The 25,396-nt window shown below is 45.3% G+C and overlaps 1 protein-coding gene across 5 annotated transcripts in view; it reads right to left on the bottom strand.

The window, feature by feature from the left end:
• ptk2ba (protein tyrosine kinase 2 beta, a) overlaps window positions 1–25,396 on the bottom strand; it is a 225,795-nt gene that overhangs the window by 102,359 nt on the left and 98,040 nt on the right. For all 5 annotated transcript variants that reach the window (XM_041174678.1, XM_041174712.1, XM_041174692.1 and 2 more), the window contains 4 exons: window positions 20,730–20,959; window positions 6,732–6,910; window positions 2,362–2,449; window positions 1,144–1,223 (listed from right to left, as the gene is read on the bottom strand). In XM_041174678.1, the coding sequence (XP_041030612.1) occupies window positions 1,144–1,223; window positions 2,362–2,449; window positions 6,732–6,910; window positions 20,730–20,918 (536 nt within the window). In that variant the 5' untranslated portion in view covers window positions 20,919–20,959. Of the gene's footprint in view, window positions 1–1,143; window positions 1,224–2,361; window positions 2,450–6,731; window positions 6,911–20,729; window positions 20,960–25,396 lie in introns of those variants that run through there.

The following is a 25,396-nucleotide window of genomic DNA, read 5'->3' on the forward strand; positions in this document are numbered from 1 at the left end:
CAACTTATGTCACTCTGCACCAGGCTTAATGCTTCCCCAGAATTGGGAAATGAGGCAAGAGTGAGTGGTGATGCCCCTCAGCTGTACTCTCGACATTCACTCCTTTACCCATCACTTCAGGTAAACGTTCGAGGCGCGTGGGAGCCCAAAGACTGTCCAGTTTCTCTGATCACCACCAGGGGGCCACCAGGACAAGGGTGGCAACAGAGCCTTGGAGTCATCATGGCCCAGGAGGAGGCCATTCAGCCCATCAAGTCTATAGTGGGTCCAGTGGTCTTATAGGTTGCAGGATCAAGGGAAGGCACAAGAGTGGCCACCCCAATCACTAACCTTTTCAGGCTTCGGCCAAGTTTGGGATTGAAAACAAAATGACATTTCTCCTCTTGTTGGGCTCTTCTAGCTCCCTGACATGGCTTTGGCTTCTTCGTATCTGACAACAGAGCTTCAGCATAGTTTCGCCACCCAGCAGAGGAGATTGACCAGGATGTTGCCTGGGCTGGAGAGTTTTAGTTATGGGGAGAGATTGTATACACTGGAGTTATTTTCCCTGGAGCAGAGGAGATTGAGGGGGGACATGATAGAGGTGTATAAAATTATGAGGGGCATAGATAAAGTAGACAGGAAGGAATTTTTCTCCTTGATGGAGGGATCAATAACCAGGGGGCATTGATTTAAGGTAGGGGGCAGGAGGTTTAGAGGGGTGGTGGGAATCTGGAACTCACTGCCTGAAAGGGTGGTAGAGGCAGAAACACTCATAACATTTAAGAAGTATTTGGATGTGCGCTTGCGACGCCATGGCATACAGGGCTATGGGTCTAGTGCTGGAAAATGGGATTAGAATAGTTAGGTACTTGTTTGACTGGCGCAGACTCGATGGGCCAAAGGGCCTTTTTCTGTACTGTAGACCTCTATGACTCTGTGACTCTATGACCTTGGTTCAGAGTTAAGGTGGTCCATCTCCCATCCTCCCATTAACCATCAAAGGCCAGACAGTCCAGCTAAGGCCTCTGTCTGGGATCTCATGCAGCACTGGAGATATTATAGAGTACAGAAAGTGACTCTGCACAATACCATTCCATAGAACTTAACACAGAGGACAGAAAGGCACAGGGTCAGCAGAGTATCCCAGATAAGGAATGTTACCTGATCTCGAGACAGCCAAGTTTCAAGGCTGTTTCCTGATCCACTTGGCCAGCAACCTCTTGCATGTAATCACTGCGTACCTGTGGAGATGATGGAGATTCATTGCACTCTCAGAAATGCTATCAAACAGGAGTGTCCTGAGTACCTCACCTCTTCTTTCTAGGCTCAAAATTAAAGTTAAACAATTTTAATCTTGTTCTTTAATTTATCAAAGTGTTCAGTTAGTGCAGACATGTAGCATGTTAGCACCTGAATATCAGGTGCTCCCTCCCCCATAACAAGCCCCAGCTCAATGGGATGCCAAGTAGTAGATGCTGAGCATTGCCTGCCACCTCACTGAAGGAGGAGTAACAAAATCAGAGCCACCATTCAGCCAATCACAATCACCCCTTTTATTTGTCCTCCTAGGGGCAGATTAATGCATAGAGTGCATGATCCCTTACCCCAGAGACCCCAAAGCCCAGGGATTCTCTCCAACAAGAGAAAATACAATCATTGCCGTTTGACAGTCAATGGCATTATCATCACTGAATCACCCGCTATCAACATCCTGGGCGTTACAATTGACCAGAAACTGAACTGGACCAGGCATATAAATACTGTGACTACAAGAACAGGTCAGAGGCTGGGAATCCTGTGGTGAGTAACTCACCTCCTGACTCCCCAAAGCCTGTCCGCCATCTACAAGGCACAAGTCAGGAGTGTGATGGAATACTCCCCACTTGCCTGGATGAGTGCAGCTCCCACAACACTCAAGAAGCTCAACACCATCCAGGACACAGCAGTCCCGCTTGATTGGTACCACATCCACAAACATTCACTCCCTCCACCACCGATGCACATTAGCAGCAGTGTGTACCATCTACAAGATGCACTGCAGGAATTCACCAAGGCTTCTTAGGCAGCACCTTCCAAACCCATGAACACTACCATCTAGAAGAACAAGAGCAGCAGATAGATGGGAACACCACCACCTGGAAGTTCCCCTCCAAGTCACTCACCATCCTGACTTGGAAATATATCGCCGTTCCTTCACTGTCGCTGGGTCAAAATCCTGGAACTCCCCCCGTAATAGCACTGTGGGTGTACCTACACCACATGGACTGCAGCGGCTCAAGAAGGCAGCTCACCACCACCTTCTCAAGGGCAACTAGGGATTGGCAATAAATGCTGGCCCAGCCAACACTCTGTAAATTAATTTTAAAAAACCTCACTGACCTGCTGATAGTAACACAACAGCGTGGTTCTGTCTTGTTTAAAACTATTCATGATGTCTTTGGGAAGGAACCGAATCCTCAGGTCATACCTGCAAGAAGTTTCAGGAAGACATTTCCTTTAAATTCAACTAAAAATCAAAAATGTATTGATTATTTGTAATCATAGACTTGACATGATTTGGCAAAGACACAATGAGCTGCAGGACCTCTTCCTGTGCAGTAACGATTCTAGGATTCGTTAGTTTGCACATTAGCAACAAACATTGAGAAATATGACGATCACCCTGGGAGGAAGGGATGCTGCCATTTTAGTCCTCCAGCACAGGAACAGGCCATTCAGCCCCACCACACCATGCCAGTGCTTATGCCCCATTCGAGCCTCCTCCCATCTTCTTCATCTCAAAATCTCAGAATTGTAACAGCACAGGAGACTATTTGGCCCATCGTGTCTGTGCTGGGTCTCTGAAGCAGCAATTCACCTAGTGCCATTCTCCTGCCTTCTCCCCATAACCCCGCACATTCTTTTTCAGAATACAGACTAATTCCCTTTACAAAGTCTCGATTGAACCTGCCTCCACCACACTCTCAGGCAGTGCATTCCAGACCCAAACCACTCGCTGTGTGAAAAGTTTTTTTTATATCGTTTTTGCTTCTTTTGAATACTTTAAATCTGCGCTCTCTCAATCTCGATCCTTTGATGAGCAGGAACAGTTTCTCCCTATCTACCCTGTCCCTCATGATTTTGAACATCTCTATCAAATCTCCTCTCAGCCTTCTCTTCTCCAAGGAAAACAGTCCCAGCTTCTCCAACTTATCTTCATAGCTGAAGTTTCTCAACCCTGGAACCATTCTTGTAAACCTCTTCTGCACTCTCTCCAATGCCTTCACATCCTTCCTAAAGTGCGGTGCCCAGAACTGGACACAATACCCCAGCTAAGGCCGAACCTGTGTTTTATACAAGTTTAACATCTGTACTCTATGACTCCATTAATAAATCCTATGATACTGTATGCTTTATTAACCACTCCCCAACCTGTCCTGTCATCATCAATGATTTATGCACATATATACCCAGGTCCTTTCTGCTTCAGCCCCCTTAGAGCTGTACCCTTTATTTTATATCATCTTTGTCTCTTTCTACTAAAATGAATCACTTCACATTTCTCTGCTCTGAACTTCATCTGCCTGTTTACGTGCTTTTGAAGTTCTGCACTATCCTCCATAGAACCATAGAAAAGTTACAGCACAGAAGGAGGCCATTCAGCCCATCCTCATGGTTTACAATACTTTCAAGTTTTATATCGTTCACAAAGTTTGAAATTGCGCCCTGTACACCGAGGTCTAGGTCATTAATATATATCACGAAAAGCAAGGGTCCCAACATTGACTCCTGGGGAACTCCACTGCAAACCTTCCTCCTGTCCGTAAAACAACTGTTCACCGAGTCATACGGACTTGAAACGTTATCTGTGCTCCTCTCGGCAGATGCTGTCAGACCTGCTGGGTTTTCCAGGTATTTTTATTTTTGTTTTGTTCATCACTACTCTCTGATTCCTGTCGCTCAGCTAATCTCATATCCATGTTGCCACTGTCTCCAGGAGCTGGAACTTTGCTCACAAATCTGTTGTGAGCAACTTTATCCAGCAACTTTTGAAAGTCCATGTGTCCACCATATCAACAACATAACCCTCATCAACCCTCTCTGTTACCTCAGCAAAAAGCTTCAGCAAGTTAGTGAAACACAATTTACCCTTAAAAAATCCATCCCTTATTTAACCCACGTTTGCCCAGTTGACTATTAACTTTGCCCTGAATTATTGTTTCTACAATCCTGCCCACCACCGAAGTTAAACTGACTGGGCCTGTAGCTGCTGGGCTTATCCTAACATCCTTTTTTGAACAAGGGTGTAATGTTTGCAATTCTCCAGTCTTCCGACACCTCCCCTGAGTCTAAGGCAGACAAAATTTATGGCCGGTGTCTCTGCAATTTCCGTTCTCACTTCCCTCAGTACCTCATCTAGTCCTGGTGCCTCATCATTTAAGCACAGACAGACTATCCAAAACCACCCCCTTGTCAATTTTAAACCCTTCTAGAATCTGAATTACCTCCTGTCTCACAATGGCATGTGTGTCATCGTTTATTTGGTAAAGACAGTTGCAAAGTATTCATTTAGTACCTCAGCCATGCCCCCTGCTTCCATGTGTAAATCCCCTTTTTGGTCATACTCTTGCTTTTACCACCCTTTTATTATTTATATGTCTCTAACTCTATTAGTATAACCTTCTATTCGCTTCTGCCTCCTATATTTGTCCAGCTTCCTCTTAAGTATTTCTGTACCATTCACCTTAACCACTCTCCGTGGTAACAAGTTCCACGTTCTCAGAAACAGACATACCTGAAAAACCAAAGCAGGTCTGGCAGAATCGGCGGAGGAGAGTACAGTTGACCCTTCAGGGTCATGAGGACTCGAAACGTTAACTATGTTCCTCTCCGCCGATGCTGCCAGACCTGCTGAGTTGTTCCAGGTATTTTTGTTTCTGTTTTTGTTTTGGATTTCCAGCATCCACAGTTCTTTGCTTTTAACTCCACATTCTCACTCAGCTGCAACTTAATGTAGGAATTCAACTTCGTTATCTGTGGGACATTTGGATTTGGTGTTTGTTGGAATCAGGGGTTCGGTTTATATATAGGATAACAGATACCCGGGGGTGTGAGTAACAGACTGGAATCTAATCAAGGGGTTCAGGACGGTTTATATATAGGAATACAGATACCTGGGGGTGAGTTACAGACTGGAATCTAATCGAGGGGTTCAGGGGGTTTATATATAGAATAACAGATACCCGGAAGCGAGTTACAGACTGGAATCTAATCGAGGGTTCAGGGGGTTTATATATAGAATAACAGATACCCTGGGTGAGTTACAGACTGGAATCTAATCGAGGGGTTCAGGGTGTGTATATATAGAATAACAGATACCTGGGAGTGAGTTACAGACTGGAATCTAATCGAGGGGTTCGGGGTGGTTTAAATATAGAATAACAGATACCCGGAAGTGAGTTACAGACTGGAATCTAATCGAGGGGTTCGGGGTGGTTTATATATAAAATAAACAGGTACCCGGGGGTGAGTTACAGACTGGAATCTGATTGAGGGGTTCAGGGGCTTTATATATAGAATAACAGATACCTGGGGATGAGTTACAGACTGGAATCTGATCGAGGGGTTCAGGGGGTTTATATATAGAATAACAGATACCCGGGGGTGAGTTACAGACTGGAATCTAATCGAGGAGAACAGGGGATTTATATATAGAATAACAGATGCCCGGGAATATGTTACAGACTGGAATCTAATCGAGGGGTTCAAGATGGTTTATATATAGGATAACAGATACCCGGGGGTGAGTTACAGACTGGAATCTAATCCAGGGTTTCGGGGGGTTTATATATAGGATAACAGATACCCGGGTGTGAGTTACAGATTGGAATCTAATCGAGGGGTTTGGGGTGTTTATATATAGAATAACAGATACCTGGGAGTGAGTTACAGACTGGAATGTAATCGAGGGTTTTGGGGTGGTTTATATATGGAATAACAGATACCCGGGACTGAGTTACAGACTGGATTCTAATCGAGGGCTTCGGGGGTTTATATATAGAATAACAGATACCCGGGAGTGAGTTACAGACTGATATCTAATAGACGGGTTCGGGGTGGTTTGTATATAGAATAAAAGATACCTGGGGGTGAGTTACAGACTGAAATCTAATCGAGGTGTTTGGGGTGGTTTATATATAGAATAACAGATACCCGGAGTGAGTTACAGACTGGAATCTAATCGAGGAGTTCGGGGTGGTTTATATATAGAATAACAAATATCTTGGAGTGAGTTACAGACTGGAATCTAATCCAGGGGTTCGGTGGGTTTATATATAGAATAACAGATACCCGAGAGTGAGTTACAGACTGGAATCTAATTGAGTGGTTCGGGGGGTTTATATATAGAATAACAGATACCCGGGAGTGAGTTAGAGACTGGAATCTAATCCAGGGGTTCGGTGGGTTTATATATAGAATAACAGATACCCGAGAGTGAGTTACAGACTGGAATCTAATTGAGTGGTTCGGGGGGTTTATATATAGAATAACAGATACCCAGGAGTGAGTTGCAGTCTGGAATCTAATCATGGGATTCAAGGTGGTTTATATATATATATATATATAAAACAGATACCTGGGAGTGAGATACAGATTGTAATGTACCACAGGAGTTAGGGAATGACTTGGTTGATAAAGGTTACTAAAACACGAGAAGATGGGTCGCTGAAAGACAACTAAACAATTCTGACTCTCGGAAATGCCAATACCTCCATTCAGCTTCATGGTGAAGACTCTCATACTTTGCTTGAACCTCACTGACCGTGAGATCAGGGTGGAGCCAGTATACCTCATCAGACTTCAGGTGCTTCAATCTGATTCCATAACAGCCTTTAAAAACGATACTGGGTCCCACTCTCCCACTGTCCAATATCGTGTTAACAATTTCCTGTGGGTGGAAAGGACAGTGGAAGCATTATTAATGACATTACCTGGGGTTAAGTCATAATGTCACTGGTCCTGTCTGTGAGAAAACAGTCAATACAACCAGTGTGGTAGAAATCATCTTTCGTCTCCTCACAATGCCTGCATGCTGGTTCCCACATTGACTGTGAACCATCTGATATTTCTTTATCACCCTCTTACTCCCTGTTAGGTGTTGATCATATTCCTGATATAGCTCTGCTGTGTGTTACACAGGATACCACATCATCCTTCCACTCCCTCAGGGAAACCTTGTACACAACAGCATCCCCCACCTCCTCAAACACCAGAACCATCTGAGCACAGGAGATAAAAACAAGAAAACTGCGGATGCTGGAAATCCAAAACAAAAACAGAATTACCTGGAAATGTCTGCTCCATGTGACTGGGATCATGTGGATCAAGGAGCTGCTATGATCTACATCACAAGTAATTAATAGGTGTCTCCAAGAATGACCAGCACCGCTTACCCTGGAATAAGTGGGAAGCCTACAATTTCCTCAATTGTGGGACTCCCTGGAATTTGAACATTTAGTTCATAATGACTTTCTGGTGCTCGCTGACCATTTGATGATTTATTTGATGCTACCCTCCCTGCAAAGACACTGCTCCTTACTGCTTGAATGGAAACAGCCATGTCCTGTACCCGAGAAGAGTCACAGTTTTCAAAAATCGCTGTCAGTCTCTCATGCTGTGTGCTGGCAATGATTTTAATGTTTTACCAACATGCAGAGTCACACACACGTGGAGCAGTCAATGGCAACTCACAACCACACCCTGGAAAGAGCCATGGGGAATCAAAGTTGAGTGTCACTGGTACAGTTTTCATAGGCTGATATTGTTCCTGGATTTGGGCTTTGGGTCCAAGAAATCGCTCAATTCACCTGTGTCTTCCTTGGTGAGCTGTCACTTTGTTCTTGTGAGATTCTACTGTTGCTACTAGCTGTACCAATCCTTCTGCTATTGACTCCCTTCTGCTACTGTCCTCTACATCAGTGGCTCCCAACCTTTTATATGTCACAGCACACCTTATACATAAAAATCTGAGTCACACCTCCTATTTTCCCCAACTCTAGCAAAAGCCTTTTATCTTTAAAACCTCCTAAAAACATGTCAAGCCACCACCTAATACAATGTTTGTTGGTTTAAGAAGTTTACAATGGAAATCTTATCACCAGTCTCATGTCAAATACAATGTTTTTTACTGAAAATGCACACAATTTAAAAATGTTTCCCATTAAGGATTTCAATTGGTTTTTTTGTTTTTTAAAGTCTGTATTTCTCAATGTGAAAGATGAGAAATGAAGGAGATCCTGTAGTCAGCAGCATTCTGATGATCTTAGTGTGTTGGTTGGGGCCTGCCCCTGTGAGTAGAGTCTCTCCACCCCGGGACAAGCTGCTCTAAGGGCAACTCGCAGGTCTTGCTCCAATGACAGGTGCTCCCTCCTTTTGTTTTTTTTTACATCAGCCAGTGGTGAGAACGCTTACTCGCACTGGTAGGTTGTGGGAAACGGTGAGAGTACTGCTATAGCGCAATCTGAAATAGATGGATATTCTTGTCCTGCAAGCAACCAAAATGTGTCCAGAGACATCTCTGCAAACTTTAGTTTCAGTGAATGATCCAATCTGAGCTCTGCAAATTCCTCTTGTTCTTTTAATGAAAACTTCTTTGATGATTCAAAAGAAAGCGAACTAAATAGATCACGTACCCCATCAAAGTCTTCCATCCTCGTGGGGGGGAATAGCATTCGAAGTTCTCCTGTAGTGTTTTAAGATGTGTGGAGATGAGTTTGAGCATGGTTTTGCCAGCAGGATTCGCTGATACCAGTTTGAACATCTCAGTCGATCCACTTGCCACTTTTTCCTGCTGAAGGGTCTGTTTTGATCCAAAACTTTGAAGTTTACCTGAGGCAGTCAGAATGTTCTTGTTCCCACCCACCCACCACCACCCCCACCACCCCTGCACCCACACCCACACCCACACCCACACCCTCTGCATTTTAACATTCAACATAATCAGATGGCTGACTATATCTGAAAGATATGCAAGTTTAGCGCACCAGGAATCATCACAGATTAAATCTTGTGTGTGGTAATTCACACAGAGCTAAAAAGCTCAAACAGGGGAAAGGACCTTCCATTGAGATGCCCATCGTGCTTGTGTGTGCAGGAGTCAACCCTGGTACTCAACTCCCATCTCTTCACACAAAATAGTAAACAAGCGTGATTTTAACGGACATGATTTTACACAATTCACAATTTTCACCATTAGGTCTAATGCCACAGTTAACTCAGGCGGCATTGTTTTAGTAACAGGAGCTTCACGATGCAGGATACAGTGGCCGAGCTGGATGTCAGGGTCATGATCTTTGCCTCACTCATGAATCCTTTGACTTTTCCCAACATGGAACTGCTCTGTCGGCGCAGATACAATTGCACTCGGTCTAGTTAAGGCTGTTCTCTTCCACATAAGCAGCTGCGACACCAGAGGCTTCTTCTCCGATTACATGACTGAGCAGTTCTTTGCAAAAGAAGAAATTCTCTTTGATAGAATCCCCATCAAGATGCCTGACATTGGCTAAGAGCCGGCAGTGTCCGCTAACACCTGGGCAGCCATCGGCAGTGTCCGCTAACACCTGGGCAGCCATCGGCAGTGTCCGCTAACACCTGGGCAGCCATCGGCAGTGTCCGCTAACACCTGGGCAGCCATCGGCAGTGTCCGCTAACATCTGGGCAGCCTTCGGCAGTGTCCGCTAACACCTGGGCAGCCATCGATCTGCAGGACAAACTTTCCACTCATTTCCAATTTCTCTTGAAGCACCTGTTCAATATCAACTGACATCTCATCAATACGCCGTTTGAGTTTAATATCAGAAAGAGGAAACTTGTCCATTTCTTTGGTGGCATCAGCCCCCAACATTACTCTCACAATACTTCTGCACGTGGCAGAATTAGGAGTTTGGCAATGGTGTGCAGCTTCTTTCATTTCACTATCAGCTCAGCTACAGGTCACTCACCTCCTGCGCGTTATTCCGGACCTGCGCACACTCCTACGTTGATTTTGCTTTATGTTTTGTTCCCTCAGGCGCTTGAAATGCTGTATACCCTTGCAGGAGAGTGAACCGTGTTTTGTATTGACATGACACTTCAACTCACTTGGTGCCGTTGCAGTGTTTGAGAGCTTCTCCCTGCAAATTCGGCATTCTGGGGCAGGGCAAGAGGCACCGCCAGTCCACAAAAGTCCAAACGCCAAGTAGCTGTCACTGTCTGTGTACAAATATCAATTCTTTCTCCTGAGGTTCTGTTTCTCTTCCCCCATCTGAATCAGAGCGGGTTTCTTCACTTCTCTTCAAGAAGTAATCCATGGCAAACAGTGGTCAATCGCACCACACTACACAATAAATGCCCTCAAACATCAACTTATAAGCACAATGTCAGCTCTTCAGCCATGCCAAGCAGAACATGACTGTTCCAAAACAAAAACAAGAATTGCTGGAAAAACTCAGCAGGTCCGACAGCATCTGTGGAGAGAGAGAGAGCGAGACAGAGTTAACATTTCAAGTCCAGATGACTCTTCTTCAGAACCAAAGAGAAGGAGAAATGTGGTGAAATATATACTGTTTAAGGGGGTGGGACAGATGGAGCCAAATAGATAGGCCAGTGATAGGTGGAGGCAAAGGAGAGATTGCTTAAAGATGTCATGAACAAGATGTCGAAGAGGTGTTGATGGTGGTGATACTGGCTAAAGGAGGGGCTAATGGTGACATTAAGAGTAGAAAGTAGGATGAGCAAGTGACAGATGGCCCGAGTGTCGGGGTGGGGGGGGGGTGGTCATGGTGGGTGTAGGGGACAGTGTGGGGCAAAGATCGAAATAGGCTAAAAGGTGGGGATAAAACAATGAATGGAAATAAATTTTAAAAATAATAATAGAAATGGGCAGGGAATAAAATATATAAAAATTTAAAAATATTTGAAAGAAGAAGATCGAAATGGGGTGGGGATGGAGGAGAGAGTTCATTGTCTGAAGTTGTTGAATTCAATATTCAGTCCGGAAGGCTGTAAAGTGTCTAGTCGGAAGATGAGGTGCTGTTCCTCCAGTTTGCATTGAGCTTCACTGGAACAATGCAGCAAGCCAAGGACAGACATGTGGGCAAGAGAGCAGGGTGGAGTGTTGAAATGGCAAGCGACAGGGAGGTCTGGATCATGCTTGCGGACAGACCAAAGGTGTTCTGCAAAGCGGTCACCCAGTCTGCGTTTGGTCTCTCCAATGTAGAGGAAACCACATTGGGAGCAGCAAATGCAGTAGACTAAATTGAGGCAAGTGCAAGTGAAATGCTGCTTCACTTGAAAGGAGTGTTTGGGCCCTTGGACGGTGAGGAGAGGGGAAGTAAAGGGGCAGGTGTTGCACCTTCTGCGGTTGCATGGGAAGGTGCCGTGGGAGGAGGTTGAGATGTAGGTGGTGATGGAGGAGTGGACCAGGGTGTCCCGGAGGGAATGATCCCTGCGGAATGCTGATAGGGGGTGAAGGGAAGATGTGTTTGGTGGTGGCATCATGCTGGAGTTGGTGGAAATGGCGGAGGATGATCCTTTGAATGCGGAGGCTGGTGGGGTGATAAGTGAGGACAAGGGGGACCCTATCATGTTTCTGGGAGGGAGGAGAAAGCGTGAGGGTGGATGCGCGGGAGATGGGCCGGACACGGTTGAGGGCCCTGTCAACGACCGTGGGTGGAAAACCTCGGTTAAGGAAGAAGGAGGACATGTCAGAGGAACTGTTTTTGAAAGTGCCATCATCAGAACAGATGCAATGGAGGCGAAGGAACTGAGATAATGGGATGGAGTCCTTACAGGAAGCGGGGTGTGAGGAGTTGGACTCCGAGGTTTTCCACCCATGGTGGTTGACAGGGCCCTCAACCGTGTCCGGCCCATCTCCCGCGCATCTGCCCTCACACCTTCTCCTCCCTCCCAGAAACATGATAGGGTCCCCCTTGTCCTCACATCACCCCACCAGCCTCCGCATTCAAAGGATCATCCTCCGCCATTTCTGCCAACTCCAGCATGATGCCACCACCAAACACATCTTCCCTTCACCCCCTCACCGCCGGCATTCCGTAGGGATTGTTCCCTCCGTGACACCCTGGTCCATTCCTCCATCACCCCCAACACCTCAACCCCCTTCCCATGCAATCGCAGAAGGTGCAACACCTGCTCCTTTACTTCCTCCTTCCTCACTGTCCAAGGGCCCAAACACTCCTTTCAAGTGAAGCAGCATTTCACTTGCACTTCCCTCAATTTAGTCTACTGCATTCGCTGCTCCCAATGTGGTCTCCTCTACATTGGAGAGACCAAATGCAGACTAGGTGACCGCTTTGCAGAACACCTTCGGTCTGTCCGCAAGCATGACCCAGACCTCCCTGTCGCTTGCCATTTTAACACTCCACCCTGCTCTCTTGCCCACATGTCTGTCCTTGGCCTGCTGCATTGTTCCAGTGAAGCTCAACGCAAACTGGAGGAACAGCACCTCATCTTCCGACTAGGCACTTTACAGCCTTCCGGATTGAATATTGAATTCAACAATTTTAGATCATGAACTCTCTCCTCCATCATCACCCCTTTTTGTTCCCCTTTTTACAAATAGTTATTTTTAAATTTTGGGCAACGCCTGCAAAAAATATTCCACGTGGTGAGTGAGGCCCAAGGTTCCCCGGGACTCGGAGGTTCCAGCCACGCAGCTGAAGACCAAGATTAGTTTTATTTCATTGATTTGAATTATGAATCTTATTTCAGGGTGCACTTGGAGGGCCCCCTCACGGTTGAGCTGTGTGCCTCGGCACACCAGTTGGCTACCTCCGCTCTACACCAGAGTTAAGACCTAGGTGTACCCCATGGTGCTTGCTGCTAATGTGCACAGTTTGAGGTAGTTTTGAATTTGTAAGAGTACTTCACACTGGGAATTCTGCCCTTGGAACCTCCTCAGCAGCTCGCTTCACAAAGCTTGAAGCGTGATGGGAGATGGCATAAAGGACAACAAACAGGATTGGTGCTGTTGAGATCAGTAAAAACTGTCAGACCTTCTGCGCAGAAAGAACAAATATCAAGATAAAGGATATGAAAATACTGAGTACAGTTTTAGGTAATAGACGTCGTGAGTGAATATCAGGCCAAAGGCTCTCACGCCGTCATGGTCAATAAAGATTAATGAGAGGATAGCAATCAAGTATATGACCCTCAGTGTCAGTATTTTTCAACATGTGCGCAGGTATCTGATATTCTGTATTTTGTATTCCAGAAGCATTACATTCATTTGTGGTCCAAATACTCATCTGATGGCAGAACCCATGTGGCCTAACATTGGGTTCTTTCTTGTGGGTTGATGGGACGTTTTACAAAAGTATCCAATCCGCTTCATAGAGCGCTGAAATCAGATCCTGCCAAAGATATAACAGCTAGACTACAATATGAGCTGTATGTTCAATATTAGATGACAGCTCCAGCATTACACTGCGACGGGGATAAACTCCTAATATAACAATGTTAAAGCTTGCATTCAACCTGCCATTTATTAAATTGATATTTGTCACTTCCAATTATAGATCGGAAACTTTGCTGCTGAATCTCACATATTTCCAATGTGCTTCATGGTTCTCACCCACAAAATGTGCAGACGCATACTGTTCAAAATTCACACCTTGACCAAGAGCATGCTGTTATACACTCTGAAAGTTTTAGCCACTTTCATCAGCCTCTCCCTCAACAGGAAACTTATTCTGTTATTCACCAAACGATATAAGGAATGCAGAAGTGCGATTGTCAAAATGCAGATTTTCATTTAGAGCAGTGAGGTTCTTCAGTATTTGACAATGAATCAGAATTTGGATCATGCGGTGTGTGTGTGTTGGCTCGTTCTTGTACACTTGTTTCAGAAAAAGCCCACCTCCTCTGCCGTTCGGGGAGTGAGAGTTATTTTCAAATGCGCACCCAGAGGCCTGATCTAACCCACCCAGACGAATCTCACCATGGCCGCTAGACATAATACGCAGATGACTAGACACAGCAGCAAAACATCAGGATAGATGAGCAAAGTTTATCAGTGGGATCATCCCAGACTTACACTAAGTGCGGTAGCGGGCAGGTTAAACGATGTTTTACCCGCCGGCCGCGATGGTGGGTTTTCACGTCCCAAACCCGCCACATTAATGATCCTTCCTGGGAAACACGCCATTTCCATGGTGGGCGGGCTCTCATTCACCCACCGCACCATCATCTCGCCGCTTCATCACACCGGGCACCATATTTAAATCCGGCCACACGCACACATCTCAGGGTTTCCAGGCCACAACGGCTGCAGGGAAGATGCCCACGAAAGGCAAGAAGACTGCAGCCTCCAGGTTTAGCGACGCATCACTGGAACGCCCTTTGGATGCCGTGGAAGCTCGCCGGGATGTCCTCTATCCCCGCTCTGCCCCAGGGTGGGCAGCGTCATCACCAACCAGGCTTGGGAGGCGGTGGTCAGCGCCAATGCCCTGCAAAAGAGGACAGCCACCCAGTGCCGCTACAGGATGAATGGCCTCATTTGTTCACCAGGGTAAGTCTCTCTTCTCATCACTCTCAACTCTCACACTCACAAACCCATCGCACATCCACAGGGATCTCACACCTCAAGAGACAACACCGCTAACTCTCACACAACCCCTCACATCTCCATCAGGCTCATATCCTCTGGAGATCACATCCTCATCTCATCCATGACTCTGCTCACCACACAAACACTCCACACCGTGCCATGCATCCTGTTCACACTCTCTCTATCTGTTCCCATGCAGAAGAAGCCTACTTACATCAGCAGGGAGAGGTCCCAGATCTGAGGTGGAGTAGCCCACATTAGGCCCCTCAATCACTTTGAGGAGCATGACTGGTGAGGATGTGGATTGTGCCTGTGATGATGGTGAGGTCGGTTGCGAACACCCACTTGAGGATCCAGCACCACATCATCCCTCCCTCAACGCACTGACAGTGTCTCTCTCCTGCTTTTGACTCTGCTGCCATGCACTCATTATCTCTACTTTGGATCACAGGGAGCTCTGCCAAGGGACCAACACCTTCAGCCAGCTGGTCCCTCAGCTCCATCCACATCCTCATCTGCAGCCAAAAGGACTCCTCCTCCATTGAAGAGGTGGAAATAAGCAGCCCAGGAGACCCCTCACCACAGAGGGAGCAGCCAGCCCACGAGTGATGCTGGAGGGAAAAGTGTGTGTGTGGCAGGGCCTTTCAGAATCTCATGCAAGCACTCTTTCACACGTGGATCCTTCACATTTCACACTCATCTCAATGTCCTGGGCATTTTGAATGCTGCCTGCTGGGGTTTGCTTTCAGTTGTCCATCTGAGCTGACCAGCATCTCTGCCCAACCATTGATCACATTCGCATGAAGCACGTGATCTTTCCCACCACGACTCTCGTTTTACTTTTGATTTGGACAGCATGGTGCTAGTTCGGTTTTACTTTCGCTCCCTGTCCTTTACCCTCCCCCAGTCAGCCATTTTCTTTCCCCCATCACAGTTGACCCCCCCCACTGGCATCAGATTCCGCCTCCCCTCCGTTACCTACCAGCCCCAATGCTTTTCCTTCGTGGATGTCCAGGTGAACATGCATGTTCCTTTCCTTCCTGAAAATCTCACTCCCATCCACATTCATCTCCCCAACCTCCTCCTTCCCATTCCCAGGATCCTCCAGTTCCCCAACACCACCCTCACCATACCTTCTGTCGCTTCCATCAAACCCTCGCCCTCCTACCCTACCGCCTCATTCTGCCCTTGGTCATTCTCACCCTTCCTCCATAGTACGGACAACCTCTGTTCGCTCCCAAGAGGCAGACATGGCTTATCCGACCCCTCCCATGCACGTTCACGGGCATATCCACTCCTGTCCACGCCCCTTCACCACCCTTCTCCAATTCCCACTCCTTCCCCCCGAAGCCCTTCCACCTCCCCTGGCCAGACTCCCCCCCTGCTTAGTCCCGCCTCCTTCCTGACTCCTTCCTCCACTCTTTCCTCTTCCGCCACCCATAGTCCACCTCCCCCGACTCCATCCTCCATCCCTACCTCTTCCTCCAGTCTCACTTCTTCCTCCACCCTTACTCCCTCCCCTCTCCACACTCACTTCTCCCCCCTGGACACCCTCCCTCTTCACATTCCATCCTTTGCACCTCCCATACCCCCTTACACCTACCTCCCCGGTTCCCATCTTCTCCCCCATTACCCTCTCCTCCCCAGTTCTCCCTCCCCAGAACCTCCCCTCCTGACACTTTCATTTCCCCCGCCTCCCAACTTGGCCCAATCCTGACACCTTCATTCCGCCCCCTCCCAACCTCAGCCCCCCAACACCTCTTCCTCTCCCAGCCGATCCTAGACCTTCCTCTCCGCCCACTCAATCATCTGTTGGGAGCATCAACGGTGACTTTCCAACTTCTGTGATCTGCTTCGAGGTGGAGCCAAGTCCATGTGAATCCACCCATCATGCCATGGGCGTTCTCCAATGTGCTGTTGGTGTCGAGCTCCAGAATCTTCTGCTCCTTCATGTCCGCGATGTGAGCAAGGCTCTGGTGGGTAAGTCCCGACTTCTGCACGTCACAGTTGTCAAGACGTGTTCTACACCAGCGTGTTTTCCTGCCGATGTGGGTGGATGATCTAGCAGCGGGAGACAATTCCGGCTGGTGCGCTGATGTATGACAATGAGGTTCTCGATGTCCGACGGTGGAGAACGTGGCCACCATCAGCAGGCTGAGCGGACCATCAGGAACTGGTTTCACGTCATGGTGAAACCGATCGTGTCACATTGTCCGCTCAGCCCACTGAACACACCCCACACTGGTGGGCACCAAAAGTCCTGGCCTATGTTTTGGAAAGAACCATTAACATCATTTATGCTAAAGGTCAGATCATTCTGTAATTGTTCTGCAAATTCCTTTGGAACTACAGAGGTGATGAACAGGTCATTCTGAGCTTATGTTGTAAACTCATTTGGAATTAAGGATGTTGCAATTACAAGATAAGAACTCTACAGCAACTTGCAGCTCATTGCACCTGTGCCCTCTTTGTGAAAAACTACTTATCATCTTAGTTCCATTTCACTGCCATTTCACCATTTGGAAGAATGTACACAGGCTGTGGGAGGGAAATAAATGGGTGGGGAGAGTCAATGACAGGGGAGAGTCAATGACCGGGGACAGTCAGTGACTGGGGACGGTCAGTGACCAGGGGTTGTATATGGACTATAAGAAAATAACTGTTTTTAAAATTGCTGAAAACAGAGGCATGCTATCTAAGCTTGCACGCATCAGGACAGCTCACAAGAAATTACTGACAGTAAAAGGGAACAACAATTTATACTGCATGAGAAGAATGCTGATTGGTTAACAAGTAAACTCTCATTGGTAGAGCTACCGCCATGGAGAATGCAGCAGGGAACAGTTAACTGCCAGGTTATTGTTCAAATTAAAACCAAGCCAGATTGACTCTGATTGGTCAAGGCATTGCCATGGGGAATGAAGCAGGGAATGACTGCCCCCAAGCTTTTGTTTAGTTGAAAAAGATGCAAAGTGTGGACATGCTCCTCTGTCTGTAAAGGACAGGGTCTTGTTTGTGAATATATATGGCTTCTAGCATGCATAAGTGAGTCACACTATGAGCCCAACAGATAATCTTAAATTGCAGTGTAAATTGTTGTTCTCTTTACTGTTAGTATTTCTTGTGAACCGTCCTGGTAAGTGTAAGATGAAAGTTTTGATAGTATGTCTCTTTTTCCAGCACTACTCAATTCTGTACTACTAAGCGACCGTTTGTTTTTCAAATGGAAGGAATAATACTAATACCGAGCAATAATACTGTGGAGGAAGATTTCCTGGAGTGTGTATGTGATGGTTTTATGGCCAATATATTGAGGAACCAACTAGAGAGCAGGCTATCCTAGGCTGGGTATTGTGCAATGAGAAAGGATTAATTAACAATCTTGTTGTGCGGGGTCCCTTGGGGAAGAGCGACCATAAAACGATAGAATTGTTCATTAGGATGGAGAGTGAAGAAGTTGGAACTGAAACTAGGGTCCTGAATCTAAATAAAGGAAACTACGAGGATATGAGGCACGAGTTTGCAATGATGGATTGGAGAACCTTACTAAAATGGATGACAGTGGATAGGCAAAAGCTAATATTTAAGGATTGTATGCATGAATTACAACAATGATTCATTCCTATCTGGCACAAAAATAAAACAGGACAGGTGGCTTAATCATGGCTTACAAAAGAAATTAGGGATAATATTAGATCCAACGAGGGGTCTATAAAATTGCCAGAAAAAGCAGCAAGCCTGAGGATTGGGAGCAGTTTAGAATAAAAAGATTGATCAAGAAGGGGAAAATGGAGTATGAGAGTAAACTTGCAGGGAACATAAAAGCTGACTGTAAAAGCTTCTATAAATATGTGAAGAGAAAAAGATTAGCAAAGACAAACAGAAACGGGGGAAATTATAATGGGGAACAAAGAAATGGCAGAAGAATTGAACACATCTTTTGGTTCTAACTTCACAAAAGAGGACAAATAATTTCCCAGAAATGTTAGGGAACCAAGAGTCTAGTGAGAGGGAGGAATTGAAGAAAATCAGTATTAGTAAAAAAACAATGGTGCTGGAGAAATTATTGGGGTTAAAGGCTGAAAAATTCCCAGGGCCTGATAACCTACATCCCAGAGTACTAAAGGAAGTGACCCTGGAAATATTGGATGCAATGGAGATCATTTTCCAAAATTCTATAGACTCTGGAGCAGTTCCTACAGATTGGAGGGTGGTAAATGTAACCCCACTATTTAAAAATGGAGGGAGAGAGAAAACAGAGAATTGCAGATCAATTAGCCTAACATCAGTATTAAGGAAATGCTAGAGTCTATTATAAAAGATGTGGTCACAGAACACTTGGAAAGCATTAATGGGATTAGGCAAATTCAGCATGGGTTTATGAAAGGGAAATCGTACTTAACTAATCCACTGGAGATTTTTGAGGATGTAACTAATAGAATAGACAAGGGGAACCAGTGGATGTGGTGTATTTGGATTTCAAGACAGACCGGACACAGGGAATGGGAATAAATGGGTCTTTTTCCAGGTGGTAGGTTAATGGGGTACCGCAGGGACCAGTGCGTGGGCCCCAGCTACTCATGATATATATAGATGACTTGGATGAGGGAACCAAATGCAATATTTCCAAGTTTGCTGATAACACAAAAGTGGGCGGGGTTGTGAGGAGGATACAAGGAGGCTTCAGGGTGATTTAGACAAGTTGTGTGTGGGGGCAAACACAGTGCAGATGCAGTATAATGTGGAAAAATGTGAAGTTATATGCTTCTGTGTGAAAAAGAGACAGGCAGAGTATGATTTAACTGGTGATATATTGGGAAATGTGGATGTACAAAGGGGTCTGGGTGTCCCCATACACCAGTCAATGAAAGTAAACATGCAGGTGCAGCAAGCAATTAGGAAGGCAAATGGGATGTTGGCCTTCATTGCAAGAGGATTTGAGTTCAGAAGTAGGGATGTCTTACTGCGGTTACACAGGGCCTTGGTGAGACCACACCTGGAGTATTGCATGCAGTTTTGGTCTCCCTACCTAAGAAAGGATATACTTGTCATAGAGGGAGTGCAGCGAAGGTTCACTAGGCTGATACCGGGGATGGCAGGACTGTCGTATGAAGAGAGATTGGTTCGACTGGGCCTGTATTCACTGGAGTTTAGAAGAATGAGAGGGGATCTGATTGAAATGTATAAAATTCTAACAGGGTTAGACAGACTAGATGCAGGGAGGATGTTTCCCCTGGATGGGGAGTCTAGAACCAGGGGCCACAGTCTCAGGATGTGGGGCAGGTCATTTAGGACTGAGATGAGGAAACATTTCTTCACCCAGAGGGTGGTCAACCTGTGGAATTCTCTACCACAGAGGTTGTGGAGGCCGGGTCACTGAGTATATTCAAGAAAGAAATTGATAATATTTTAGATATTAGGGCATCAAGGGGGATGGAGAGAAAGTGGGAATATGGCGTTGAGATAGAGGATCAGCCATGATCATATTGAATGAATGGAGCAGGCTCGAAGGGCTGAATGGCCTCCTCCTGCTCCTAGTTTCTATGTTTCTATTAAAGAATTGTACATGTTTGCAAAATCGGTAAGTGTGGAAGGATGAGCAACAGATACCTCATCTTCTTTTTAATTTGGCACCAGTATAGTTACTGAACAGGTCCTGGTGGCAAAATTACATTCCATCGAATGTCCAGCCAGAGCAGGTCTGTACCAGTGTTCACATTCCACACTAGCCTCCCACTCTAATCGCTGACCTCCCTGTCACACGATCCTTTCCTCCCTTAGTCCCTCACGGCCTCAACAAACCTCCCTTCTCATGCGTCATATCCATTAGCTTCAGCCATTCCCGGTGACAGTGAGTTCCATGTTCTCACCACTCCCTGTGTAAACAACTTCCTCCTAAATTCAATTTTTGATCCATTAGTGATTATTTTTTATAAAAATGGCCACTGTATTTAAGACTGGCTCACAAGTGGAAACAATTTTGCCACATCCATCCTATCAAACCCTTTCATCATTTTAAAGCCCTCTATCAGGTCACCTCTTTGTTTTCTCGTCCCCAGGGAACTGAATCCCTGCCTGTTGCATCTTTCCTGGTAGTTGCATCCCCTCAATTCTGGTAACGTATTTGTAAATCTTTGTAAGAGAATCAGTTATTGAACCTTACCCTGATTTCTGTTGTGTGGTTGCATTTTACTAACTTGAAGTTTTTGCCAAGGTTGATACTGGTGTTACTGCAGAAACAGACTTTAAGGATCTTCGTAGCCTGTCCTTCCTTTGGTTTCTCGGAGTTAATGCACAGGGCGTGAGTTGTGGCATCGACCCACGTTTCCAGGGGGTTTTGGTCGCCTGTCATTTTAAAAGCTTCAGGTTTCCTGAGAAAACACCATCACTAACCTGAGAAAATAAAACGTTATTATACATTAAAACAGAGCTCATCTTGAAAACAGAATATAACAAACAAACACAGGAAGTACTTTTTCAAAGAGTCATAAAGGTCTACAGCACAGAAAAAGGCCCTTCAGCCCATCGAGTCTGCGCTGGTCAAACAAGTACCTAACTATTCTAATCCCATTTTCCAGCACTAGGCCCATAGTCTTGTATGCCATGGCATCGCAAGTGCACATCCAAATACTTCTTAAATGTTATGAGTGTTTCTGCCTCTACCACCCATTCAGGCAGTGAGTTCCAGATTCCCACCATCCTCTGGGTGAAAAAATTCTTCCTCACATCCCCTCTAAACCTCCTGCCCCTCACCTTAAATCTATGCCCCCTGGTTATTGATCATTTTGTGTCTCACACCTGTGGACAAGGTGCTACCTGCTTTACAGTTTACCTTCAAGAAGGAAAATGACAAAGCCTCTGGGAGCTGATGGGAGAAAAGCCCTTTTCACCATGAAAGGTGCAATATATATGGCCACATAATACACAAACTCCAAGATCACATTGTCACAGTTAACAGTGCACCCCTCAACTCAGTTCAGAGGCTCTGCTATCTTGGGAACATCCTCTCCAACACCACCACATTGGATATGAATTGCCCTTCATAAGAACATAAGAAATGGAAGCAGGTGTAGCACATTCAGCCCATCGAGCCTGCTCACCATTCTATACAATCATGGCTGAGTTTCAGCTTCAACTCCATTTTCCTGTCACTTGCCATTTTCCTTGATTCCATGAAGGACCAAAAATCTACCTCATCCTCAAATATTTTCCAATGGAGCATCCACAACTCACTGAAATAGAGAATTCCAAAGATTCACAACACTTTGAGTGAAGAAATTTCTCCTCAACTCAGTCCTAAATGACCCTTACGCTGAGACTCTCCACATGACTAAAGCCAGCTCAGCGTTCAGTAGGCTCACCCAGAGGCTTTGATCTGTGTTTTGAGACAAACCCCATTCTCTCTCCAAAGTCTACAAGGCCCTGGTTCTCACATCACTTCTCCACGGCTGTGAAACATGGAGGACCTAGTACCATCACGTAATGCAACTTGGTGCATTCCACCTTTGATGTTCTAAGCTCTATCTGCAATGTCAAGTGACGGGACAAAATCCCTAACACGCAAGTTCTTGCAAGGTGCCGCATACGTTTTTCCTGATATTAATATCTAATGTTATATTAATATCTTAACACTTCCTCATTTACACTAGACCCTTGATTCTCCATTATTTCTGGGAGGTTTGAAGGGTCCTCAAAATTCCCACATTTTTCATATCATCAAGGATATGACTTTTGGACTTTTAAACTGCAGAGTTAAGTGTGAAACCCTGCAGACAGGAGGCTGGGCCGATGAAGACTGCACATGCTGGGCTTATTGAGTGCAGTGTGGATTGTTTTGCCTGAAACCAGTCAATGAGAGGAGACAGAATACGCATTCTTCCCTTTAATACAGTCAACCCAGAGAAAGACTTCACCTCACAAGAAACCGAAGCCCATCAAAATGTTGCATAAATAATCACTGCTAACTACTAAGGCAGGAAGGCACAATCAATTCAATTATGTGAACCATCAATACTCCACACATACAATAGCTTTCAGTTCAAAACTAGTTACCTGACAGGAAGACAAGGATAAACATCATGCGAGCCCATTAAAAACAACGAGACTACAATCACACAAGGAAGCCGAACAAAGAACGAACCTTGATTTGGATTCCGATAAGAAATTGGAAAGATAACTGGCCCGGTCAGTTACGAGAGGGGGAGAGAAACCAGCTAGCAGGCAGTGAGCAGTTGGGAGCAGTTGAAACAGAGTTTAAGCAAGAAGATCTGGAGGTTTTAAGACACCAAGACCACAGTTGCAGCCCTCCACGAAGATCGATCACTCACAACCACATCCTCCACCCAACTGAAGAACCTTTGCAGATTCCACAGACCAGGACAACGTGGGGACGGCAGGTCCCAGAGGACACAAAGAGCGTCCCCCAAAACTGCAACCGGCTTACCTGGCTGGGTTTCGAACTGTAAAGGAACCCTGGGTTGGTGAGCATGATCCCTGACCTCTCCTAGTTCAATTTAGTTAGGTTTTGGGGGTGGGACAAGGGTAAGGGGATTAGTAGCGTGATTTTTCCCTCATTATGTCGTGTGTTCCCCATTCTTAACTAAGTGTACTTTGTAAGTCTGTATAACCTCAATGTAAGTCTAATGTTATAATTCATTTGTGATTTCAACAAACTCAGTTTTTCTTGCACCAAAACCAGTTGTCTGCTGCGCTTTGTCACAACCCCCAAATATGTCCAAGGTCTAGAACCCAGGGAGTGGAAGCGATTCGGACCGCTCAGAAGTCAGAGGTGAAACTGACTCACACCACCAACCCCTACAGGTTTTTAGTGTTTTCCTTTGTGAAAACAGACCCACAGTATTTGTTTAGTTTCTCTGTCATTTCCTTATTCCCCATTATAAATTCTCCTGACCCCACTTGTAATGGATCCAATTTGTTTTTGCTAATCTTATCCTTTTTACATACCCATAGAAATTTTATTATCCATTTTTAAGTTTCTTGCAAGCTTACCCTCATATTCTATTTCCCCCTTGATCTTTTTCTTGATCCTCCTTTGCAGAATTCCAAAATGCCCCCAATTCTGAGGCTTTCAATTCTTTTTGGCAAATTTATCTGCCTCTTCCTTTGATCTAGTGCAGTCCTTGTTTCCGTTTCATTATCCACAATTGGAACACTTTTTCCTTTCTGAGTTTTTGTGCATTAAAGGAATGTATTTTTGTTGTAAACTTTGTATTAATTCTTTAAATGTTAGCCATTGCCTGTCTACCCTCACACTCTTTAACGTATTTTCCCAATCCTCCATAGCCAATTTGTCCCTCGTACCTTCATAATTTCCTTTGTTTAGATTTAAGACCCTAGTTTGTAATTGAACTACTTCCAACTAATGTAAAATTCTATCACATTATAGTCACTTTTTCCTAAAGGCTCCTCTACAACAAGATTATTAACTAGCCCTTTTTCATTGCACAATACTAGATCTAAAATAACCCATTCCCTAGTTGCTTCCTCAGCATACTGTTCTAAAAAACCATCTCACTTACAGTCCAAGAACTCGTCCCCCACAAAATTAGTACTAATTAGGTTTACCCCAGTTTATATGTAGATTGAAATCCCCCACGATTATTGTAGTACCCAAACACCTCTAATTCCCTGATTTATACCATGATTTACATTACCACTGCTGTTTGGTTGCCTATAAACAACTCTCACCAATGTTTTCTGCCCCTTGTTGTTTCTTGGTTCCACCCAAACTGATCCTGCATCTTGATTTTTAGATAATCTCTCACTCTAGTACTACTGGCCTCTTTAAGTAACAGAGCTACCCCACCACCTTTCCTAGCTTCCTGTCCTTCCTGAATGTCACATACCCTTGGATACTCAGGTCCGAGTTTTGGTTTCCTAGTAACCATGTCTCTGTGATGGCTATAAGATCCCACATATGAATTTCTATTTGAGCTGACAATTCAGCTGTTTTGTTGTGAATGTTGCAGGCATTCAGATGCAGAGCCCTCAATTCAGATGTTAAACATTTTTTTGTAAACTCTGACTCTATCTGCTGACACACTCTAAAGTTTGCAATCACTGTCCCTTCCTGCCGCACTCTGATTATCATCACCTTTATTGCTACCTTGATCTATTGTCTTGTCATTTCCCTCTAATTTACTCAATTTTCCCCTACGTGATCCCTTTGCCACCAACACCAACCCCCCCCCCCCCACCTATTTAGTTTATTTCTCTTTATTTCCCTAGTTAAACAGCTCACTAGAACACTGGTCTGGCACGGTTCAGGTGAAGTCAGTTCCAACAGTACAGCCCCCATTTCCCCAATATTTAGGCTAGTTGTTAGGGCCAGGGGGAGTGCACGAATTATCCAGCCTCATGACTCCACAGGCTGTGGCATTAATTTAAATGTTTAATTTTCTCACCGAAATGGCCATTGTGTACCCATACCTCTAATACCCAGATGAAAAGAAACTCTAACCAGGTTTCTTTCAAAAACTCAGAATGATTTCATTTATTTAAAAAAAGAACTTCTTTTAACAAGTTGCAAGTACTGGTTAAGACACAGTTGTAACTGAGAAGTATAACTATCTATCTCTTCCTAAAGAATTCCCCCAGTACACACACACACACACACACACCCGCGCTTGTGCACACAGACAAACAGACAGAATCTCTCTGCAGAGATGGGCTTTGGAAGATTGGCGTTATAAAATAAAGGGTAAAGTCCGTAGGGTCTTGACACTGTGGACCTGGAGCTCTGCCTTCTGGAACAGTGTCCAGGTAACCTTCCCCCTCCCAATGCATTACAATGTCAGCTCGGCCTCCAGC

The sequence above is a fragment of the Carcharodon carcharias genome, chromosome 2, assembly GCF_017639515.1.
Source record: "Carcharodon carcharias isolate sCarCar2 chromosome 2, sCarCar2.pri, whole genome shotgun sequence".
Lineage (NCBI taxonomy): Eukaryota > Metazoa > Chordata > Chondrichthyes > Lamniformes > Lamnidae > Carcharodon > Carcharodon carcharias.